We start from the raw sequence: 23,467 nt of genomic DNA, 5'->3' as shown, positions 1-23,467 counted from the left end.
AGGAAGAAGAATTAAGGAGTTGCAAATTAACACCAAGAATATGGAAGGAAAGTGAGAAATGGATGGATCTTGTGATGTTAAGACTTGAGTCATCGTTTCATGTTTTGATAATCAGTTCCATCTACAGTAATACTGTGTACGAGCAGAGATCAGTGTTTTATGCTATCATAATGTGTATTCACTCCCCAACTGTTTTGCGCCCACTTCTCTTTGAAAGAACATTAGGCTATGCACCGGAGATTTCCTCATCTATTTTGAAATAATAGGGCTTTTTTCCCCCGTTTGTTACACACAAAAGCTTTCATGGTTGCTTGCGAGACGTTGTCATTTAACAGTGTCAATGCGACTGAATAGCTGTGTAAACTTGCTGACTGAATGGTACCGGCTGGAAGGATTCATCAACCCGTTACATGTCTGTAGGCTCCGGGCTGGCTGCTATTGATTGCCTGCAGATTGCATTACCACGTTGTTTCAGAGTTAGATGCTGTGTACTTAATTCACACTAGACCTCCCTATCACAGATCTCGCCCAAACTAAGGGTGCGTCTGAAATGGCACCCTATTCTCTAGCACACTACTTTTGACCAGGGCCCGCATAAGGTGCCATTTTGGATGCAGCCTAAGTGTGTGCTTTTATTTTTGGCAGGATACACATCTTCAAAGAGGAGGGATGTCTCAGGAAAATGAGTGGGTGAGGAAGAAAAGACTAATGTCCTTCTTAAGGGGAAATGCAAAGGTACTTTGCTGTGTCCATAAAGGGAAAGATTACTTTGTGCTATGTAAAATGATATTTCCTGAAGTAGTATTGTTGGTATTACTGGGATGATTTGAATACATTGTGCCAGGTTCGCTGAGAGGCATTTTAATCTCCTTCCTCTTATTGTGTCGTAGAGTTGTACATGCAATCGAAGCTGTTATAGTAATATAAACCAGAGAAATCTCTGAAATGGTTGTAGTTCAAATCATGCACTATTTCATCAGTATAATAATATAATAATATGCCATTTAGCAGACGCTTTTATCCAAAGCGACTTACAGTCATGTGTGCATACATTTTTAGGTATGGGTGGTCCCGGGGATCGAACCCACTACCCTGGCGTTACAAGCGCCATGCTCTACCAATTGAGCTACAGAGGACCACTGTATCACTCCTGCATGCGTTTGTTTTGTGAGTATTTATTTTTACAGGCTGCAAAATGCCCATGTTGACAAAAAGTTGGCTCATTCTTTCAAAGGAACCCCAGGCCCAGTCACACAGAGACTGTGACCAACAGGAGAGGATACTGCAAGACAGGCTGTATGCAGCATTTCAATGGTATGTTCTCTATAACATCTCACTCAACATTTACAACTAATGTTACATGAATGGAATAATCATTCATTGTACAGAACATTCACCATTTCTATTTAGCTGCCATTTGAGAAAACATGAAAGATGACTGTAGCCTATATGGGCTCTATATTGCAATGCATTGTCTGTGCTTCTGCATTGTGGGTAAATGGCTGCGAGGCATGAAAATCTGCCTATGTCACTGGACTCAGGAGCATCAGTTTGTGTTCCATCCACATCAGTCTGGAATCATGCATCTCCTCCCTCAGCCCAAAGGCTATAATGGCATGTAGAGTTTTTTTAGTAATTATGGCCTACCATCCGGCCTGACATAATACAGTAAAATCAAGAGAATCTACATGAGCCTGTTGTTCTCACTGTTTACTGTGGGTGTTGGTTTGGACACCATGGCTGTCAGATGAATGCCGTTTGAGTTTAGCAACGATGACCTTCTCCGCGCAGCCTTGGCCCCTGCAAATTCCTTCTGATATCATTGGTGGGTGGCTATTAGACATGAGAGGCTTTAATACACATCACCTAGGGCTACGTTTTCTGAGATTCAATGAGAAATTATCTCCTTTTCTCTACAATGGGAACGGGATGCCAAGCTGACTTTCTTTAAAACATGTAATTTATTTCCTTTCACTGTTTTTGATTTAACAGTAATTTCATTAGGGAGAGGGCCCCCATTCTGCTGCGTTGTTAACTGACGAAAGCACATGTAATACTTTTGATCGGGCGAGCAGAAAATAAAGTTGGTGGCTGGCTTTGATGCTGCGCCGATGAGCATTTATTTGCTGAATTATTCTTACTTTAAAGCCATCTTATCCACTAGCAGGCGGGCCTATGATATTGCTTTATTTTGAGGAATTAAGAGAGGTGGCTGGGAGACGGAGCGGAGCAGCAGTTTATTACATTACCCCAGATAAGATTGAAAGGCCAAGCAGGCTGAGGAGAGAGCGAGAGAGAGAGAGAGAGAGAGAGAGGGGGAGAGAAAGAGAGGGAGGGAGGGAAAAAAGTGGAAAGTGTTTGTTGTTGCGTTATTAGATTCTCCGCTGTTGGCTACAAAGTGGAAACAAGAGAGCACAATATGCAGGTGGCTGGTTAACAGGGTTACCGCTTGTGTTTCGCAGCGCAGAGAGCCAGTTGCTGAAGGCACTGTGGGAGCGCAAAGGTGAAGTGATCGCCAAATACGGCGAGATGACAGAAGCCTCCTCTGCAGCAGAACCACCGTGGGCCAGGGAGCCGGGCCTCGGCTGGCAGGTAGGATATGTTATCCCAGCCATTATCAGACACAAACACAGGAAGTAACATGGCACATCAACAGGAAGTCCCACTTCTATATCGGAGGCTTATTTCCACCAGGGTTCAACCATAGAATAAATGATGATATCTCGCAAAATATGTTTATGGCCCAAGAAACAGATAGAGGAATGTTTTTTTTTTAAGTCAAATGATGTAATTATATGAAATCCATGCTGCCGTGAATGGAATCTGTCAGCAGAGTCTATTTTGCAAGCACACTCATGCACGCGTGAGCATACACACACACACACACACACACACACACACACACACACACACACACACACATAAAAGGCTTCCCTGTGTTTATCATGGAACACTGGGCAAAACCGCCGTCTCTCTTTCTCCTTTATTTAGGATGTTTTTCATCCCCCAGTGTGTAAAAAGCCGTCTGGTGTCTTAAGGAAAACAGAAAGGGAAAGAAGGGAGAGTGAGGAGGAAGGAGCAGCATCAGGCAGCAGCAGCCTTAGCATCCGTAGGAGTGTGCTGTTGTGTTGTTAGGCTGGGGATGAGGCTGCTCTGCCACCATGCAGGCTTAGAGATGTAATGAATCTTCTATCAGCCCTTCCTGCCAGGGTGACAACTCGCTTTGAGGAAGGTTGTAAATGTAGGAGAGATTGTGGTATAATTCCTCAGACTGGCATTTCTGCCCCCCAGTCACCATTCGATTATCTCCCAAATTGCTGTGTTTCAGAGAGATAAAGATTTTTTATGGCTTGCTGACTTGAAACAACCGGCACAGCCAGGAAAAGCAATGGCCAACCTGCCATGCATAGTAATTCCATTGGTAAATGACAAAATCTTTGTATATATGACATTTCCAAAATTACTGCGGCAGATGAATCTAAAATATAAAATGTCACATTTGGCATGCAAAACTATGAAAATATATTTCTGTGCAAAATTCATGGAGGCATTTAATTTAGAACGTGTTTAATAACTAAGTCTGCCTGCATCAGTAATCCTGCCTGGAGGTCCCAAAAAGATTGTCATATTTATTCACTCGTTTCTCCCCCCTTCATTCCGAAGCCAAAAATTTTAAGGGTGAATGTTCATTGTTAATTAAGATTTACTAATTAAAATGAAAATAATTAACGAGAAAGCTTAATCTCCGAATATTAGGCTATACTTAGAAAGAAAATATGTTTTTGTATGCGGCATTTCCTATATATTAAAGAGTTCATTTTGTGGAGCAGTCAATGTAGGAACCTTGAAAATATGTTTCGGTGAAGGATGCGCTGTGTGCCAAAAAACTGCTAACTGCTGAGGATCCGTGGCTGAATGCTTTGATCTCATCTGTAGGAGTGGTGTAATGTTATGGCACTTTAGGCACAACTAAGGCTCCGGGCAAACAAACCACCTTCTGATATGGAAAATTGTCTCACTCCGCCTTTTACCTTTCCGGATGTCTTGACTTTCCGCCGTGCACGTACCGGTCCATGCATGAGAGACCGATATTAACAATATCTCTAAAGACACATATAGTGAAAAATGAACACTGGTGTGCTGTGAAGTTTTTATTTATTTGTATTATTCTTTTTGTACCCCCTTTCTTTCTCCCTCTGCAGTGTGGGGGCTTAGAGCCCTAACCTCCTGGATGTGCGATGTGTGGGCTAAACCGCTTTACCACCAATTATACTAATTTCACTTCTGCCTAAATTGTTTTGTGTTGTGGCGTATGCAAAGATGCTCAGCGAGGAGATTGCGGGACATAACGGCAGGGCTCGGCACACAGCTTCCCCCTCTGAGGCTAGCTTTGCGCTGGGCACTGCCAGGCACAGGCACGCACGTGGTGCTGGGTGTGTATCTGTTTACGTGTGTGTGTTTATGTGTGTTTGTGTGTGTGTGTGTGTGTGTGTCTGTGTGTTCCAAATGGTTAATATGGGCCATTAACAGTCAAAGAGCGACACTGCCAGGCACACAGCGCTGGGTAGGTGAATCCAAATAGTGTCACCAATATAGACCGTTTATGTAGCATGGGAAAAGTCAGAGCGGAACATGCAAATTTAGTTAAATAAAATCTCCAGAGGATGTTTTGGAATATAATGGATGGCTTAAGATATGGTGACTGTGTGTTGAACTGTCATCCCTGTGCTGTTTGTGGACGTGTGTTTGTTTTGTGGTAGGTGAATAACACCAGGATCTGTCCCCTTTGCTCCTGCTCAACCGCCACTGTCTAGCTCCCGGGTAGCTGACTGTATAATTCAAGACCTACAGTGCATTTGGAAAGTATTCAGACCCCTTGACTTTTTCCACATTTTGTTACGTTACAGCCTTATTCTAAAAATGGAAGGTTCTCCCATCTCGACAGAGGAACGCTGGAGCTCTGTCAGAGTGACCATCGGGTTCTTGGTCACCTCCCTGACCAAGGCCCTTCTCCCCCGATTGCTCAGTTTGGCCAGGCGGCCAGCTCTAGGAAGTCTTGGTGGTTCTAAACTTCTTCCATTTAAGAATGATTGAAGCCATTGTGTTCTTGGGGACTTTCAATGCTGCAGACATTTTTTGGTACCCTTCCCCAGATCTGTGCCTCGACACAATCCTGTCACGGAGGTCTACGGACAATTTCTTCGACCTCATGGCTTGGTTTTTGCACTGACATGCACTGTCAACGGTGGGGCCGTATACAGTGCCTTGCAAAAGTATTCATCCCCCTTGGCGTTTTTCCTATTTTGTTGCATTACAACCTGTAATTTAATTGGATTTTTATTTGGATTTCATATAATGGACAAAATATTATACAAAATAAATACCAGAAAAGTGGTGCGTGCATATTTATTCACCCCCTTTGCTCTGAAGCCCCTAAATAAGATATGGTGCAACCAATTACCTTCAGAAGTCACATAATTAGTTAAATAAAGTCCACCTGTGTGCAATCTAAGTGTCACATGATCTGTCACATGATCTCAGTATATATACACCTGTTCTGAAAGGCCCCAGAGTCTGCAACACCACTAAGCAAGGGGCTCCACCAAGCAAGCGGCACCATGAAGACCAAGGAGCTCTCCAAACAGTTCAGGGACAAAGTTGTTGGGTTATAAAAAAATATCAGAAACTTTGAACATCCCACGGAGCAAATTGAAAGAATATGGCACCACAACAAACCTGCCAAGAGTGGGCCGCCCACCAAAACTCACGGACCAGGCAAGGAGGGCATTAATCATAGAGGCAACAAAGAGACCAAAGATAACCCTGAAGGAGCTGCAAAGCTCCACAGCGGAGATTGGAGTATCTGTCCATAGGACCACTTTAAGCCATACTCTCCACAGAGCTGGGCTTTACGGAAGAGTGGCCAGAAAAAAAGCCATTGCTTAAAGAAAAAAATAAGCAAACACGTTTGTTGTTCGCCAAAAGGCATGTGGGAGACTCCCCAAACATATGGAAGAAGGTACTCTGGTAAGATGAGACTAAAATTGAGCTTTTTGACCATCAAGGAAAACACTATGTCTGGTGCAAACCCAACACCTCTCATCACCCCGAGAACACCATCCCCATAGTGAAGCATGGTGGTGGCAGCATCATGCTGTGGGGATGTTCTTATTTCTTGTTTGTTTCACCCCAAAAATATATTTTGCATCTTTAAAGTAGTAGGCATGTTGTGTAAATCAAATGATACAAAGCCCCAAAAATCAAGGCAACAAAATAGGAAAAATGCCAAGCGGGGTGAATAGTTTCGCAAGCCACTGTATAGACAGGTGTGTGCCTTTCCAAATCATGTCCAATCAATTGAATTTACCACAGGTGGACACCAATCAAGTTGTAGAAACATTTCAAGGAGGATCAATGGAAACAGGATGCACCTGAGCTCAATTTCGAGTCTCATAGCAAATGGTCTGAATACTTATGTAAATAAGGTATTTCCGGGGGGTTTTCTTAATACATTTGCAAAATATTCTAAAGACCTGTTTTTGCTTTGTCATTATTGGGTATTGTGTGTAGATTGATGACGAAATAAATGCATTTAATCCATTTTAGAATAAGGCTGTAATGTAACAGAATGTGGAAAAAGGGAAGAGGTCTGAATACTTTCCAAATGCACTGTATATTGTTTGTTGAATGCTTAATGTTTGAATTTTCATGTATAACTGGGTACCAGGATGCACTGTCTATGGAACCTTTTTTATGCCCTCGGCGCTACTGTACTAGATAGATAGATAGAATGATAAATAGATAGATACAGTACCTTCAGAAAGCATTCATACCCCTTGATTTATTCCACATTTTGTTGTAAAAGCCTGAATTCAAAATGGATTAAATTGTGGTTTTTTTCTCTACACACAATATCCCATAATGACAAAGTGAAAACAGGTTTTTAGAATTGTTTGCAAATTTATTGAAAATGAAATACTGACATATCTCATTTACTTAAGTATTCACACTCCTGAGTCAATACTTTGTAGAAGCACCTTTGGCAGCAAGTACAGCTGAGTCTTTCTGGGTAAGTCTCTAAGAGCTTTGCACACCTGGATTGTGCAATATTTGGTTGTTGATCATTGCTAAACAACCATTTTCTGGTCTCGCTATAGATTTTCAAGTAGATTTAAGTCAAAACTGTAACTCGGCCACTCAGGAACATTTACTGTCTTGGTAAGCAACTCCAGTGTAGATTTGGCCTTGTACTTTAGGTTATTGTCCAGCTGAAAGGTGGAAAGCAGACTGAACCAGGTTTTCCTCTAGGAATTTGCCTGTGCTTAGCTACATTCCGTTTATTTTTTCTCCGGAAAAACTCCCCAGTCCTTAACAATTACAAGCATACCCATAACATGATGCAGCCACCACTTTGCTTGAAAATATGGAGAGTGGTACTCAGCAATATATTGGATCTGCCCTAAGCGTAACACTTTGCATTAAAGACCAAAAGTTAATTGCTTTGCCACATTTTTAGCAGTATTACTTTAGTGCAACAGGATATTTTTATTCTCTACAGGCTTCATTCTTTTCACTCTGTCAATCAGGTTAGTATTGTGGAGTAAGTGCAATGTTGTTGATCCATCTTCAGTTTTCTCCTGTCACAGCCATTAAACTCTGTAACTGTTTTAAAGTCACCATTGGCCTCATGGTCAAATCCCTGAGCGGTTTCCTTCCTCTCCGGTAATTGAGTTAGGAAGGACGCCTGTATCTTTGTATTGATTGGGTGTATTGATCATTAATAATTTCACCATGCTCAATGGGATATTCAATGTCTGCTTTTTTTACCCATCTACCAAAAGGTGCCCCTCTTTGCGTGGCATTGAAAAACCTCCCTGGTCTTTGTGGTTGAATCTGGGTTTGAAATTCACTGCTCGACTGAGGGACCTTACAGATATTTGTATGTGTGGGGTACAGAGATGAGGTAGTCATGAAAAAATCCTGTTAAACACTATTAGTTTCACACAAAGTGAGTCTATGCAACTTATTATGTGACTTGTTAAGCACATTTTTACTCATTAACTTATTTAGGCTTGCCATAACAAAGGGGTTGAATACTTTTTGACTCAAGACATTTCAGCTTTTCATTTTTAATTAATTTGTAAAAATGTTGAAAAACATAATTCCATTTTGACTTGATGGGGTATTGTGTGTAGGCCAGTGACAAATACATCTTTAATTCAGGGTGTACACAACAAAATGTGGAAAAAGCCAAAGGGTGTGAATACTTTCTGACGGCTAGCCTTTATATACTGAACAAAAAGGAAAGAATCCAAATAGTGTCACTAGTATTGACCGTTTATGTAGCATGGCAAAAGTTGAGAGCGGAACATGCAAATTAGTTGGATGGTTTAATATTTGGTGACTGTTGGTTGAAGTGTGTTTGTTTTGTGGTAGGTGAATGATATCAGGATCTGTTCCCTGGTCAACTGCCACTGTCTAGCTCCCGGGTAGATGACTGACTAAATCAAGACCTGCAGTATCTGCAGGGGTTTTGTGTGTAGGCCAGTGACAAATACATTTTTAATTCAGGGTGTAACACAACAAAAGGTGGAAAAAGTCAAAGGGTGTGAATACTTTCTGACGGCAATGTATCTAAGCCTTTATACAGTGCCTTCGGAAAGTATTCAGACCCCTTTACTTTTTCCACATTTTGTTACGTTACAGCCTTATTCTAAAATTGATTAAATTGTTTTTTTTCCCTCATCAATCTACACACAATACCCCATAATGACATAGCAAAAACAGGTTTTTAGAAATGTTTGCTAATTTACCATCAGGTGGATGAATTATCATGGTAAAGGAGAAATGCTCACTAATAGGGATGTAAAGAAATTTGTGCACAAAAGTTGAGAGAAATAAGCTTTTTGTGTAATCTTTTATTTCTGGGATCTTTTATTTCAGCTCATGGAACATGGGCCCAACACTTTACAGGTTGCACTTACAGTACCAGTCAAAAGTTTGAGAAATAAGGATACATAAATGATCAGGTTCATGCCTAAGTTGTATTCGGCTGAGCCCGGTGAAGCATGAGGCTAGCTAACCCACTACCTGGACTAGCTAGCGGGTAGCTACTGGTAACTATTAGCAACTGTGGATAGTTGTTTCACGCTTGAGAGTACCTGTAATTACGCCAGCTAGCTGCCTACCATTCAGCTGTTTTTCTAACCTCATTGTCTGAAGCGTTAACGTTAGGTAGTTAGTAGCTACTGTGCTCGAAATGTAGCTAGCTTGTTGCTACCTGGATAGCTACTAAACAATAGCTGGAACGACCTAGCGAACAGACGCGAACTGGCTGAGTCGATTCAGTGGCTAGCTTTGCACTTGGCTAGCTAACAGTAGCTGCTAGGGGTAAGTTATACATAGTTATACAAGTTTTTACATACTGGTAACCAGAGTCGTTCAAGGGAATTCGGGACATGGGTGACTAGTTAACGTTAGCTTGGCTCTCTCTGTGTGTTCGTGCCGTGGGAGGAGGGTTTTTTTCGTTGGCAGAAAGCAATGGCTAGCTAGTATGCTAACTATTCTAGCTAACTAACTGGCTGAATAAGTTGACGACGGACTCGCTCAAGCTGTCGGGACTAACCCACAACGTTAGACAAGGACACGAATGATCTGCTTGGCGTGTTGACACACTGGTGGTTTGTTGTGGCCGAGTATTGGTGCTAAACCGTGTTGTTGGAGGCTGGCATGCTAGTTGGCTGTGGCGTCATAGGATTTGGTGCCCTGGACGGTTTTCACTGAAGAATACTGTACCAAGTTAGCTAGCTGAATAAACTAAGTTAGTCTATTCCTAGAAAACATTGAACCGCTGTAGTTTACAACAATTATAGTTTCTGAGGTGGAAGTTGGGAGAGTTATATTTGGGTGTTTCAGTGAAACGGAAGTGAGGGAGGCCCCGCTCTCTCGCTTTCACAGATGTTTAGTTCATTTCATTCCGATCTCCTTTGCATTATTGTAGCCATTTTCTGTAGCCTGTCAACTATGCGTCTGTCTATCCCTGTTCTCTCCTCTCCGCACAGGCTATACAAACGCCTCACACCGCGTGGCTGCTGCCACTCTAACCTGGTGGTCCCTGCGCGCACGACCCACGTGGAGTTCCAGGTCTCAGGCAGCCTCTGGAACTGCCGTTCTGCTGCCAACAAGGCAGAGTTCATCTCAGCCTATGCTACCCACCAGTCCCTCGACTTCTTGGCGCTGACGGAAACATGGATTACCACTGAAAACACTGCTACTCCTACTGCTCTCTCCTCGTCTGTCCATGTGTTCTCGCATACCCGAGAGCATCTGGTCAGCGGGGTGGTGGCACAGGAATCCTCATCTCTCCCAAGTGGACATTCTCTCTTTTTCCCCTGACCCATCTGTCTATCTCCTCATTTGAATTCCATGCTGTCACAGTCACTAGCCCATTCAAGCTTAACATCCTTATCATTTATCGGCCTCCAGGTTCCCCTGGAGAGTTCATCAATGAGCGTGACGCCTTGATAAGTTCCTTTCCTGAGGATGGCTCACCCCTCACAGTTCTGGGTGACTTCAACCTCCCTACGTCTACCTTTGACTCATTTCTCTCTGCCTCCTTCTTTCCACTCCTCTCCTCTTTTGACCTCACCCTCTCACCGTCCCCTCTACTCACAAGGCAGGCAATACGCTTGACCTCATCTTTACTAGATGCTGTTCTTCTACTAATCTCACTGCAACTCCCCTCCAAGTCTCCGACCACTACTTTGTATCCTTTTCTCTCTCGCTGTCCTCCAACACTACTCACTCTGCCCCTACTCAGATGGTAATGCGCCGTCGCAACTTTCGCTCTCTCTCTCCCGCTACTCTCTCCTCTTCCATCCTATCATCTCTTCCCTCTGCTCAGTCCTTCTCCCTCCAATCTCCTGATTCTGCCTCCTCAACCCTCCTCTCCTCCCTTTCTGCATCCTTTGACTCTCTATGTCCCCTATCCTCCCGGCCGGCTCGGTCCTCCCCTCCTGCTCCGTGGCTTGACGACTCATTGCGAGCTCACAGAACAGGGCTCCGGGCAGCCGAGTGGAAATGGAGGAAAACTAGACTCCCTGCGGACCTGGCATCTTTTCACTCCCTCCTCTCTACATTTTCTTCCTCTGTTTCTGCTGCTAAAGCCACTTTCTACCACTCTAAATTCCAAGCATCTGCCTCTAACCCTAGGAAGCTCTTTGCCACCTTCTCCTCCCTGCTGAATCCTCTCCCCCCCCCGCCCTCCCTCTCTGTGGATGACTTTGTCAACCATTTTGAAAAGAAGGTTGACGACATCCGATCCTCGTTTGTTAAGTCAAATGACACTGCTGGTCCTGCTCACACTGCCCTACCCTATGCTTTGACTTCTTTCTCCCCTCTCTCTTCAGATGAAATCTTGCGACTTGTGACGGCCGGCCGCCCAACAACCTGCCCGCTTGACCCTATCCCCTCCTCTCTTCTCCAGACCATTTCCGGAGACCTTCTCCCTTACCTCACCTCGCTAATCAACTCATCCTTGACCGCTGGCTATGTCCCTTCCGTCTTCAAGAGAGCGAGAGTTGCACCCCTTCTCAAAAAACCTACACTCGATCCCTCTGATGTCAACAACTACAGACCAGTATCCCTTCTTTCTTTTCTCTCCAAAACTCTTGAGCGTGCCGTCTTTAGCCAACTCTCTTGCTATCTCTCTCAGAATGACCTTCTTGATCCAAACCAGTCAGGTTTCAAGACTGGTCATTCAACTGAGACTGCTCTTCTCTGTGTCACGGAGGCTCTCCGCACTGCTAAAGCTAACTCTCTCTCCTCTGCTCTTGTCCTTCTAGACCTGTCTGCTGCCTTTGATACTGTGAACCATCAGATCCTCCTCTCCACCCTCTCCGAGTTGGGCATCTCCGGCGCGGCTCACTCTTGGATTGTGTCCTACCTGACAGGTCACTCCTACCAACTGGCGTGGCGAGAATCTGTCTCCGCACCACGTGCTCTCACCATTGGTGTCCCCAAGGGCTCAGTTCTAGGCCCTCTCCTATTCTCGCTATACACCAAGTCACTTGGCTCTGTCATATCCTCACATGGCCTCTCCTATCATTGCTATGCAGACGACACACAACTAATCTTCTCCTTTCCCCCTTCTGATAACCAGGTGGCGAATCGCATCTCTGCGTGTCTGGCAGACATATCAGTGTGGATGACGGATCACCACCTCAAGCTGAACCTCGGCAAGACGGAGCTGCTCTTCCTCCCGGGGAAGGACTGCCCGTTCCATGATCTCGCCATCACGGTTGACAACTCCTTTATGTCCTCCTCCTAGAGTGCAAAGAGCCTTGGCGTGACCCTGGACAACACCCTGTCGTTCTCCGCTAACATCAAGGCGGTGACCCGATACTGTAGGTTCATGCTCTACAACATTCGGAGAGTACGACCCTGCCTTACACAGGAAGCGGCACAGGTCCTAATCCAGGCACTTGTCATCTCCCGTCTGGATTACTGCAACTCGCTGTTGGCTGAGCTCCCTGCCTGTGCCATTAAACCCCTACAACTCATCCAGAATGCCGCAGCCCGACTGGTGTTCAACCTTCCCAAGTTCTCTCACGTCACCCCGCTCCTCTGCACACTCCACTGGCTTCCAGTTGAAGCTCGCATCTGCTACAAGACCATGGTGCTTGCCTACGGAGCTGTGAGGGGAACGGCACCTCCGTACCTTCAGGCTCTGATCAGTCCCTACACTCAAACGAGGGCATTGTGTTCATCCACCTCTGGCCTGCTGGCCCCCCTACCTCTGCGGAAGCACAGTTCCCGCTCAGCCCAGTCAACACTGTTCGCTGCTCTGGCACCCCAATGGTGGAACAAGCTCCCTCACGACGCCAGGACAGCGGAGTCACTCACCACCTTCCGGAGACACTTGAAACCCCACCTCTTTAAGGAATGCCTGGGATAGGATAAAGTAACCCCCCCTTACCCCCCCCCCCAAAAAAAAAAAAAACATATTGTAAAGTGGTTATCCCACTGGCTATAAGGTGAATGCACCAATTTGTAAGTTGCTCTGGATAAGAGCGTCTGCTAAATGACGTAAATATAAATGTAAATGTAAGTATACTGAACAAAAATATACAGTACCAGTCAAAGGTTTGGACACACCTACTCATTCAAGGGATTTTACATTTTACATTTACTTTTTAGTCATTTAGCAGATGCTCTTATCCAGAGCGACTTACAGTTAGTGAGTGCATACATTTTCATACTGGTCCCCCGTGGGAAACGAACCCACAACCCTGGCGTTGCAAGCGCCATGCTCTACCAACTGAGCTACAGGGGACTTTTTCTTTATTTTTACTATTTTTTACATTGTAGAATAATAGTGAAGACATCAAAACTATGAAATAACACATATGGAATCATGTAGCAACCAAAAAAATGTTGAACAAATCAAAATGTATTTATATTTGAGATTCTTCAAATAGCCACCCTTTGCCTTGATGACAGCTTTGCACACTCTTGGCATTCTCTCAACCAGCTTCATGAGGTAATCACCTGGAATGCATTTCAATTAATGGCCGGCAGGGATGTAGCTCAGTTGGTAGAGCATGGCGTTTGCAACGCCAGGGTTGTGGGTTCGATTCCCACAGGAGGCCAGTATGAAAAAATAAAAATTGTATGCACTCACTAACTGTAAGTCGCTCTGGATAAGAGCGTCTGCTAAATTGCTAAAATGTAAATGTAAATGGCAAGAACCGCACAAATAAGCAAAGAGAAATGACAGTCCATCATTACTTTAAGACATGAAGGTCAGTCAATACGGAATATTTCAAGAACTTTGAAAGTTTCTTCAAGTGCAGTCGCAAAAACCATCAAGCGCAATGATGAAACTCGCTGTCATGAGGACCGCCACAGGAATGGAAGACCCAGAGTTACCTCTGCTGCAGAGGATAAGTTCATTAGAGTTACCAGCCTCAGAAATTGCAGCCCAAATAAATGCTTCACAGAGTTCAAGTAACAGACACATCTCAACATCAACTGAGGAGACTGTTCTGAATCAGGCCTTCATGGTCGAATTGCTGCAAAGAAACCACTACTAAAGGACACCAATAAGAAGAAGAGACTTGCTTGGGCCAAGAAACACGAGCAATGGACATTAGACCGGTGGAATTTTGTCCTTTGGTCTGGAGTCCAAAATTGAGATTTTTGGTTCCAACCGCTGTGTCTTTGTGAGATGCGGTGTGGGTGAACGGATGATCTCTGCATGTGACTTTGTGGCTGTGTAAGGGCTATTTGACCAAGGAGAGTGATGGAGTGCTGCATCAGATGACCTGGCCTCCACAATCCCCCGACCTCAACCCAATTGAGATGGTTTGGGATGAGTCGGACCTCAGAGTGAAGGAAAAGCAGCCAACAAGTGCTCAGCATATGTGGGAACTCCTTCAAGACTGTTGGAAAAGCATTCCAGGTGAAGCTGGTTGACAGAGTTTTGAACCATTTGGAGCTTATGGAGGGAGCTTGAGTTGATGCCGAAGAGCAGTGAGTTGTAGTAGTCAAGACAGGAGGAGTTGAATGCATGTATGAGGGTTTCAGCAGCAGGACTGGAGATGGAGGACCTGACTTTGGCAATGTTGCGGAGGTGGAAGAATGAGGATTTGACAGTCTGTCTTATGTGGTCAAAGGAGAGGATGGAGTCCAGAATGACGGCAAGGTTGCGTGCATGGAGGGAGAGAGAGACAGTAGTGTCGTCAATGGTGAGGTTGCCAGCTTTGGTGAGGGTGGATTTGGTGCCTATGAGGATGAGTTCCGTTTTATCACTGTTGAGCTTGAGGAAGTTTGGTTGCGTCCATGTTTTTATTGCAGAGAGGCAGGATTAAATGTGGGTCAGAGGTGGGTTGAGGAGGGACTTGGTGCTGAGGTAGATCTGGGTGTCATCGGCATAGCAGTGGAAGTCAAGGTTGAAGTGGCAGAGGATCTGACCAAAGGGGAGAATGTAGATAATGAAGAGTAAGGGACACAGCACAGAGCCCTGGGGGACACCCTGTATAACTGCAGCTGAGGTTTGGCCGTTGAGGGAGATGTAGTGGGTCCGGTTTGTGAGGTAGCCAGGAGAGTGTGGTGCCCTCAACACCCAGACCCTCAAGCCTGGTGAGGAGGATCTGATGGCTCACTGTGTCAAAAGTGGCACTCAGGTCAAGGACAATCAGGATTTTGAGGGCATCAGCATCAGCAGATGTGAGGAGGTCATTGACAACTTTGAGGAGTGCAGTTTCAATACTGTGGAGGGGTGGAAACCAGACTGGAGGCGCTTGAACAGGTTTTTGATTAGCAAGTGGGTTTGTAATTGAGAGGCAACAGTACGTTCCAGAGTCTTGGCAAAGAAGGGGAAGTTGGAAATGGGGCGGAAGTTATTGAGGATGATAGGGTCCAGTCCTGGCTTTGTTAAGATATGTGATGCCAAGAGTGTGCAAAGCTGTCATCAAGGCAAAGGGTGGCTATTTGAAGAATCTCAAATAGAAAATATATTTTGATTTGTTTAACACTTTTTTGGTTACTACATGATTCCATATGTGTTAATTCATAGTTTTGATGTCTTCACTATTCTACAATGTAGAAAATTGTAAAAATAAAGAAAAACCCTGGAATTAGTAGGTGTGTCCAACCTTTTGACTGGTACTGTATATACAGTGGGGAAAAAAAGTATTTAGTCAGCCACCAATTGTGCAAGTTCTCCCACTTAAAAAGATGAGAGAGGCCTGTAATTTTCATCATAGGTACACGTCAACTATGACAGACAAAATGAGAAAAAAAAACTCCAGAAAATCACATTGTAGGATTTTTAATTTATTTATTTGCAAATTATGGTGGAAAATAAGTATTTGGTCAATAACAAAAGTTTCTCAATACTTTGTTATATACCCTTTGTTGGCAATGACACAGGTCAAACGTTTTCTGTAAGTCTTCACAAGGTTTTCACACACTGTTGCTGGTATTTTGGCCCATTCCTCCATGCAGATCTCCTCTAGAGCAGTGATGTTTTGGGGCTGTCGCTGGGCAACACAGACTTTCAACTCCCTCCAAAGATTTTCTATGGGGTTGAGATCTGGAGACTGGCTAGGCCACTCCAGGACCTTGAAATGCTTCTTACGAAGCCACTCCTTCGTTGCCCGGGCGGTGTGTTTGGGATCATTGTCATGCTGAAAGACCCAGCCACATTTCATCTTCAATGCCCTTGCTGATGGAAGGAGGTTTTCACTCAAAATCTCACGATACATGGCCCCATTCATTCTTTCCTTTACACGGATCAGTCGTCCTGGTCCCTTTGCAGAAAAACAGCCCCAAAGCATGATGTTTCCACCCCCATGCTTCACAGTAGGTATGGTGTTCTTTGGATGCAACTCAGCATTCTTTGTCCTCCAAACACGACGAGTTGAGTTTTTACCAAAAAGTTCTATTTTGTTTTCATCTGACCATATGACATTCTCCCAATCCTCTTCTGGATAATCCAAATGCACTCTAGCAAACTTCAGATGGGCCTGGACATGTACTGGCTTAAGCAGGGGGACACGTCTGGCACTGCAGGATTTGAGTCCCTGGCGGCGTAGTGTGTTACTGATGGTAGGCTTTGTTACTTTGGTCCCAGCTCTCTGCAGGTCATTCACTAGGTCCCCCCGTGTGGTTCTGGGATTTTTGCTCACCGTTCTTGTGATCATTTTGACCCCACGGGGGTGAGATCTTGCGTGGAGCCCCAGATCGAGGGAGATTATCAGTGGTCTTGTATGTCTTCCATTTCCTAATAATTGCTCCCACAGTTGATTTCTTCAAACCAAGCTGCTTACCTATTGCAGATTCAGTCTTCCCAGCCTGGTGCAGGTCTACAATTTTGTTTCTGGTGTCCTTTGACAGCTCTTTGGTCTTGGCCATAGTGGAGTTTGGAGTGTGACTGTTTGAGGTTGTGGACAGGTGTCTTTTATACTGATAACAAGTTCAAACAGGTGCCATTAATACAGGTAACGAGTGGAGGACAGAGGAGCCTCTTAAAGAAGAAGTTACAGGTCTGTGAGAGCCAGAAATCTTGCTTGTTTGTAGGTGACCAAATACTTATTTTCCACCATAATTTGCAAATAAATTCATAAAAAATCCTACAATGTGATTTTCTGGAGAAAAAAATTCTCAATTTGTTTGTCATAGTTGACGTGTACCTATGATGAAAATTACAGGCCTCTCTCATCTTTTTAAGTGGGAGAACTTGCACAATTGGTGGCTGACTAAATACTTTTTTCCCCCACTGTATATATACACAGTGCCTTCGGAAAGTATTCAGCTCCCTTGACCTTTCCACATTTTGTTACGTTACAGCCTTACTCTACAATGGATTAAATCATTTCCCCCCCTCATAAATCTACACACAATACCTCATAATGACAAAACATAAACAGGTTTTTAGAAATGTTTGCTATTTTATTAAAAATAAAAAATGAAATACCACATTTACATAAGTATTCATTTACATTAAATACATTTATTTAAGTATTCAGACCCTTTGCTCAGTACTTTGTTGATGCACCTTTGGCAGCGATTACAGCCTCGAGTCCTCTTGGGTATAACGCTACAAGCTTGGCACACCTGTAATTAGGGAGTTTATCCCATTCTTCTCTGGAGATCCTCTCAAGCTCTGTCAGGTTGGATGGGGAACGTTGCTGCACAGCAATTTTCAGGTCTCTCCAGAGGTGTTCGATCGGGTTCAAGTCTGGGCTCTGGCTGGGCCACTCAAGGACATTCAGAGACTTGTCCCGAAGCCACTCCTGCGTTGTCTTGGCTGTGTGCTTAGGGTCGTTGTCCTGTTGGAAGGTGAACCTTCGCCCCAGTCTGAGGTCCTGAGCGCTCTGGAGCATGTCTTCATCAAGGATCTCTCAGTACTTTGCTCCGTTCATCTTTGCCTCGATCCTGACTAGTCTCCCAGTCCCTGCCGCTGAAAAACATCCCCACAGCATGATGCTGCCACCACCATGCTTCAAACTCCAAGTGAGCTGTCATGTGCCTTTTACTGAGGAGTGGCTTCCGTCTGGCCACTCTACCATAAAGACCTGATTGGTGGAGTGCTGCAGAGATGGTTGTCCTTCTGGAAGGTTCCCCCATCTCCACAGAGGAACTCTAGAACTCTGTCAGAGTGGCCATCGGGTTCTTTGTCACCTCCCTGACCAAAGCCCTTCTCCCCGACTGCTCAGTGTGGCATGGTGGCCAGCTCTAGGAAGAGTCTTGGTGGTTCTAAACTTCTTCCATTTAAGAATGATTGAAGCCATTGTGTTCTTGGGGACTTTCAATGCTGCAGACATTTTTTGGTACCCTTCCCCAGATCTGTGCCTCGACACAATCCTGTCACAGAGGTCTACGGACAATTTCTTTGACCTCATGGCTTGGTTTTTGCACTGACATGCACTGTCAACGGTGGGGCCGTATACAGTGCCTTGCAAAAGTATTCATCCCCCTTGGCGTTTTTCCTATTTTGTTGCATTACAACCTGTAATTTAATTGGATTTTTATTTGGATTTCATATAATGGACAAAATATTATACAAAATACCAGAAAAGTGGTGCGTGCATATGTATTCACCCCCTTTGCTCTGAAGCCCCTAAATAAGATATGGTGCAACCAATTACCTTCAGAAGTCACATAATTAGTTAAATAAAGTCCACCTGTGTGCAATCTAAGTGTCACATGATCTGTCACATGATCTCAGTATATATACACCTGTTCTGAAAGGCCCCACAGTCTGCAACACCACTAAGCAAGGGGCTCCACCAAGCAAGCGGCACCATGAAGACCAAGGAGCTCTCCAAACAGTTCAGGGACAAAGTTGTTGGGTTATAAAAAAATATCAGTAACGTTGAACATCCCACAGAGCAAATTGAAAGAATATGGCACTACAACAAACCTGCCAAGAGTGGGCCGCACACCAAAACTCACGGACCAGGCAAGGAGGGCATTAATCAGAGAGGCAACAAAGAGACCAAAGATAACCCTGAAGGAGCTGCAAAGCTCCACAGCGGAGATTGGAGTATCTGTCCATAGGACCACTTTAAGCAATACTCTCCACAGAGCTGGGCTTTACGGAAGAGTGGCCAGAAAAAAAGCCATTGCTTAAAGAAAAAAATAAGCAAACACGTTTGTTGTTCGCCACTCTGTGGAGTGCTGCAGAGATGGTTGTCCTTCTGGAAGGTTCCCCCATCTCCACAGAGGAACTCTAGAACTCTGTCAGAGTGGTCATCGGGTTCTTTGTCACCTCCCTGACCAAGGCCCTTCTCCCCGACTGCTCAGTGTGGCATGGTGGCCAGCTCTAGGAAGTGTCTTGGTGGTTCCAAACTTCTTCCATTTAAGAATGATTGAGGCCACTGTGTTCTTAGGGACCTTCAATGCTGCAGACATTTTTTGGTACCCTTTCCCAGATCTCTTTCTTAAAATTGTTTTATGATCAATGGAAACAGGATGCACCTGAGCTCAATTTCGAGTCTCATAGCAAAGGGTATGAATACTTATGTAAATACATTTTTTTTGTATTTTATTTTAAATACATTTGCAAAAATTTCTAAAAACCTGTTTTCGCTTCGTCATTATTTGGTATTGTGTGTCGATTCTTGAGGATTTTTATTTATTTAATCCATTTTTGAATAAGGCTGTAAAGGGATCTGAATGAGGGGATCTGCAGTTCTTTTTAAGTCTTGATTCCAATAGTTATTTTCTTTCTAATTGATTCTCAGTTGGATATGCTCTCTGCAAGGTTTTGTATATCTTCCCTATCATATGAACATCCTTTTCTGACTCAAATAAGATTCCCTCAAGGCTGCTCTGATGTCAAAAGATTTCAAATCAAAATTATCGTGATATGTAACTTTTAAATTGCATGTAATCTGAGCAAAAATATAAATGCAACATGTAACAATTTTAAAGATTTGACTGAGTTACAGTTCTTAGAAGGAAATCAGTCATTTGAAATACATTCATCAGGCCCTAATCTATGGATTTCACATGACTGGGCAGGGGCGCAGCCATGGATGGGCTCAGCCCCCCCCCTCAAATGATCCTGCAGGTGTAGAAGCCAGATGTAGTGGTCCTGGGCTGGCGTGGTACACGTGGTCTGCGGTTGTGTGGCCGGTTGGATGTACTGCTAAATTCTCTAAAACGACGTTGGAGTTGGCTTATGATCGAGAAATGAACATTCAGTTCTCTGGCAACAGCTCTGTTGAACATTCCTGCAGTCAGCTTGCCAATTGCTCGCTCCCTCAAAACTTGAAACATCAATGGCATTGTGTTGTGTGGCAAAACTGCACATTTTAGAGTGGCCTTTTTTGTCCCCAGCACAAGGTGTGTAATGATAATTCTGTTTAATCAGCTTCTTGACATGCCACACCTGTCAGGTAGATGGATTATCTTGGCAAAGGAGAAATGCTCATTAACAGGGATGTAAACAAATTAGTGCACAAAATTTGAGAGAAATATGCTTTTTGTGCGTATGAAACATTTCTAGGATATTTTATTTCAACTCATTAAACATAGGACCAATACTTGTGTTGCGTTTATATTTTTGTTCAGTATACGATGTTGTTGATCCATCCTCAGTTTTCTCCTATCGCAGCCATTAAACTCTGTAACTGTTTCAACGTCACCATTGGCCTCATGGTGAAATCCCTGAGCGGTTTCCTTCCTCTCCGGCAACTGAGTTAGGAAGGACGCCTGTATCTTTGTAGTGAATGGGTGTATTGATACACTATCCTTAGTGTAATTAATAACTTCACTATGCTCAATGGGATATTCAATGTCTGCTTTTTTTTATTTTTACCCATCTACCAATAGGTGCCCTTCTTTACGACGCATTGGAAAACCTCCATGGTCTTTGTGGTTGAATCTGTGTTTGAAATTCACTGCTCGGCTGAGGGACCTTACAGATAATTGTATGTGTGGGATACAGAGATGAGGTAGTCATTGAAATATCATGTTAAACACTATTATTGCACACAGAGTGAGTCCATGCAACTTACTATGTTACTTTTTAAGCAAAGTTTTATTTATTTAGGCTTGCCATAACAAAGGAGTTGAATACTAATTGACTCAAGACATTTTAGCTTTTCATTTTGAGTTAATTTGTATATATATACAGCTCTGGAAAAAATTAAGAAACCACTGCAAATTTTTCTCAAATCAGCATCTCTACATGTATGACATCCATTCCAGTGTCTGTTGAATTCCAACACAGGGACACCTCATTCTACTGAATTAGGTACCGATTAGGTGATCACCTGAACCAAATCTTATTTAACGAGGAAAAGTATAAAAACCACTGCTATGGTCATCACTATCCTCTTGCAATAGGACCAGCTTGATGCCAAAAACAGTGCTAATAGTACCTCAAAAGTAATATTAATCAAAAAATAACTATGGACCATGCCAAAAGAGTTGAAAAGGAAAGTTTTGAGTGAGGAAAAGAAGGGTTCAATTCTGGCTTTACTGGCAGAGGGATACAGTGAGCTTCAGGTTGCTTCCGTCCTTAAGATTTCAAAGACGGCGGTTCATAAGAACAAGGTCAAGCAGCAGACATTGGGGACAACAAAGCTACAGACCGGCAGAGGGCGAAAATGACTCTCTACTGACCGGGATGACCACCAACTCATTCGAATGTCACTCAACAACCGTAGGATGACATCAAGTGACCTAACGGCAGCTGGGGTGAAGTGCACGGCGAGGACGTTCGAAACAGGCTCCTAGGGGCAGGGCTGAAGTCGTGCAAAGCTAGAATAAAGCCCTTCATCAATGAAAAGCAAAGAAGAGCCAGGCTGAGGTTTGCAAAAGACCATAAGGATTGGACCGTAGAGGACTGGAGTACGGTCATTTTCTCTGATGAGGCCAATTTTCAGCTTTGCCCAACACCTGGTCGTCTAATGGTTAGACGGAGACCTGGAGAGGCCTACAAGCCACAGTGTCTCGCACCCACTGTGAAATTTGGTGGAGGATCGGTGATGATCTGGGGGTGCTTCAGCAAGGCTGGAATCGGGCAGATTTGTCTTTGTGAAGGACGCATGAATCAAGCCACGTACAAGGTTGTCCTGCAAGAAAACTTGCTTCCTTTTGCTCTGACATTGTTCCCCAACTCTGAGGATTGGTTTTTCCAGCAGGACAATGCACCATGCCACACAGCCAGGTCAATCAAGGTGTGGATGGAGGACCACCAGATCAAGACCCTGTCATGACCTGCCCAATCTCCAGACCTGAACCCCATTTGAAAACTTCTGGAATGTGATCAAGAGGAAGATGGATGGTCACAAGCCATCAAACAAAGCCGAGCTGCTTGAATTTTTGCGCCAGGAGTGGCATAAAGTCACCCAACATCAATGTGAAAGACTGGTGGAGTGCATGCCAAGATGCATGAAAGCTGTGATTGAAAATCAGGGTTATTCCACCAAATATAGATTTCTGAACTCTTCCTAAGTTAAAACATTAGTATTGTGTTGTTTAAAAATTAACATGAACTTATTTTCTTTGCATTATTCAAGGTCTGACAACACTGCATCTTTTTTGTTATTTTGACCAGTTGTCATTTTCTGCAAATAAATGCTCTAAATGACAATATTGTTATTTGGAATTTGGGAGAAATGTTGTCAGTAGTTTACAGAATAAAAAGTCCTGTGTAGCTCAGCTGGTAGAGCATGGCGTTTACAACGCAAGGGTTGTGGGTTCGATTCCCACGGGGGGCCAGTATGAAAATGTATGCACTCACTAACTGTAAGTCGCTCTGGATAAGAGCGTCTGCTAAATGACTAAAATTTAAAAAACTAAAATGTTAATTTTACCCAAACACATACCTATAAACAGTAAGACCAGAGAAACTGATAATTTTGCAGTGGTCTCTTAATTTTTTCCAGAGCTGTATATATATTTTTTATGGGGCATTGTGTGTAGACCAGTTACACAAAACCTCACTTTGAATTCAGGCTGTAACACAACAAAATGTGGAAAAAGTGAAGGGGTGTGAATACTTTCAGAAGGGACTGTATATTGTTTGTTGTATGCGTAATGTTTGAATATTCATGTATAACTGGGTACCAGGATGCACTGTTCCATGGAACCTTTTTAGGCCCTCGACACTACTGTACTAGATAGATAGATACTGTATGTACTTTAATAATCCATGAAGGGAAATTTCATATTAAATGCCCCATGTTTGTGTACGTGTGTGTGTTTTTGTGGTAGGTGAATACTGGGTACCAGGATCTCGCACTTAGCGCTCCTGAATTAGGCTTCTGGTCATTTACCACTGTCTAGCTACCAGGTTGCCAAATATGACACATTTCCCTTTTATCTACACTATACACTGAGTATATGAAACATTAAGAACACCTGCTCTTTCCATGACATAGACTGACCAGGTGAATCCAGGTGAAAGCTATGATCCCTTATTGATGTAATTTGCTAAATCCACTTC

The 23,467-nt window shown here is 43.7% G+C and overlaps 1 protein-coding gene across 1 annotated transcript in view; it reads left to right on the top strand.

The window, feature by feature from the left end:
- Window positions 1-23,467, top strand: part of LOC121568671 — a 117,720-nt gene that overhangs the window by 17,501 nt on the left and 76,752 nt on the right. The window contains exons 9-12 of the mRNA XM_041879076.2: window positions 646-735; window positions 891-894; window positions 1,188-1,314; window positions 2,463-2,592. Coding sequence (XP_041735010.1) covers window positions 646-735; window positions 891-894; window positions 1,188-1,314; window positions 2,463-2,592 — 351 coding nt within the window. The remainder of the gene's footprint in view (window positions 1-645; window positions 736-890; window positions 895-1,187; window positions 1,315-2,462; window positions 2,593-23,467) is intronic.

Source organism: Coregonus clupeaformis, chromosome 7, assembly GCF_020615455.1.
Source record: "Coregonus clupeaformis isolate EN_2021a chromosome 7, ASM2061545v1, whole genome shotgun sequence".
In the NCBI taxonomy this organism is placed as follows: domain Eukaryota; kingdom Metazoa; phylum Chordata; class Actinopteri; order Salmoniformes; family Salmonidae; genus Coregonus; species Coregonus clupeaformis.
Note: the sequence above shows the minus strand (reverse complement) of the source record. Positions and strands in the feature narration are given on the sequence as shown.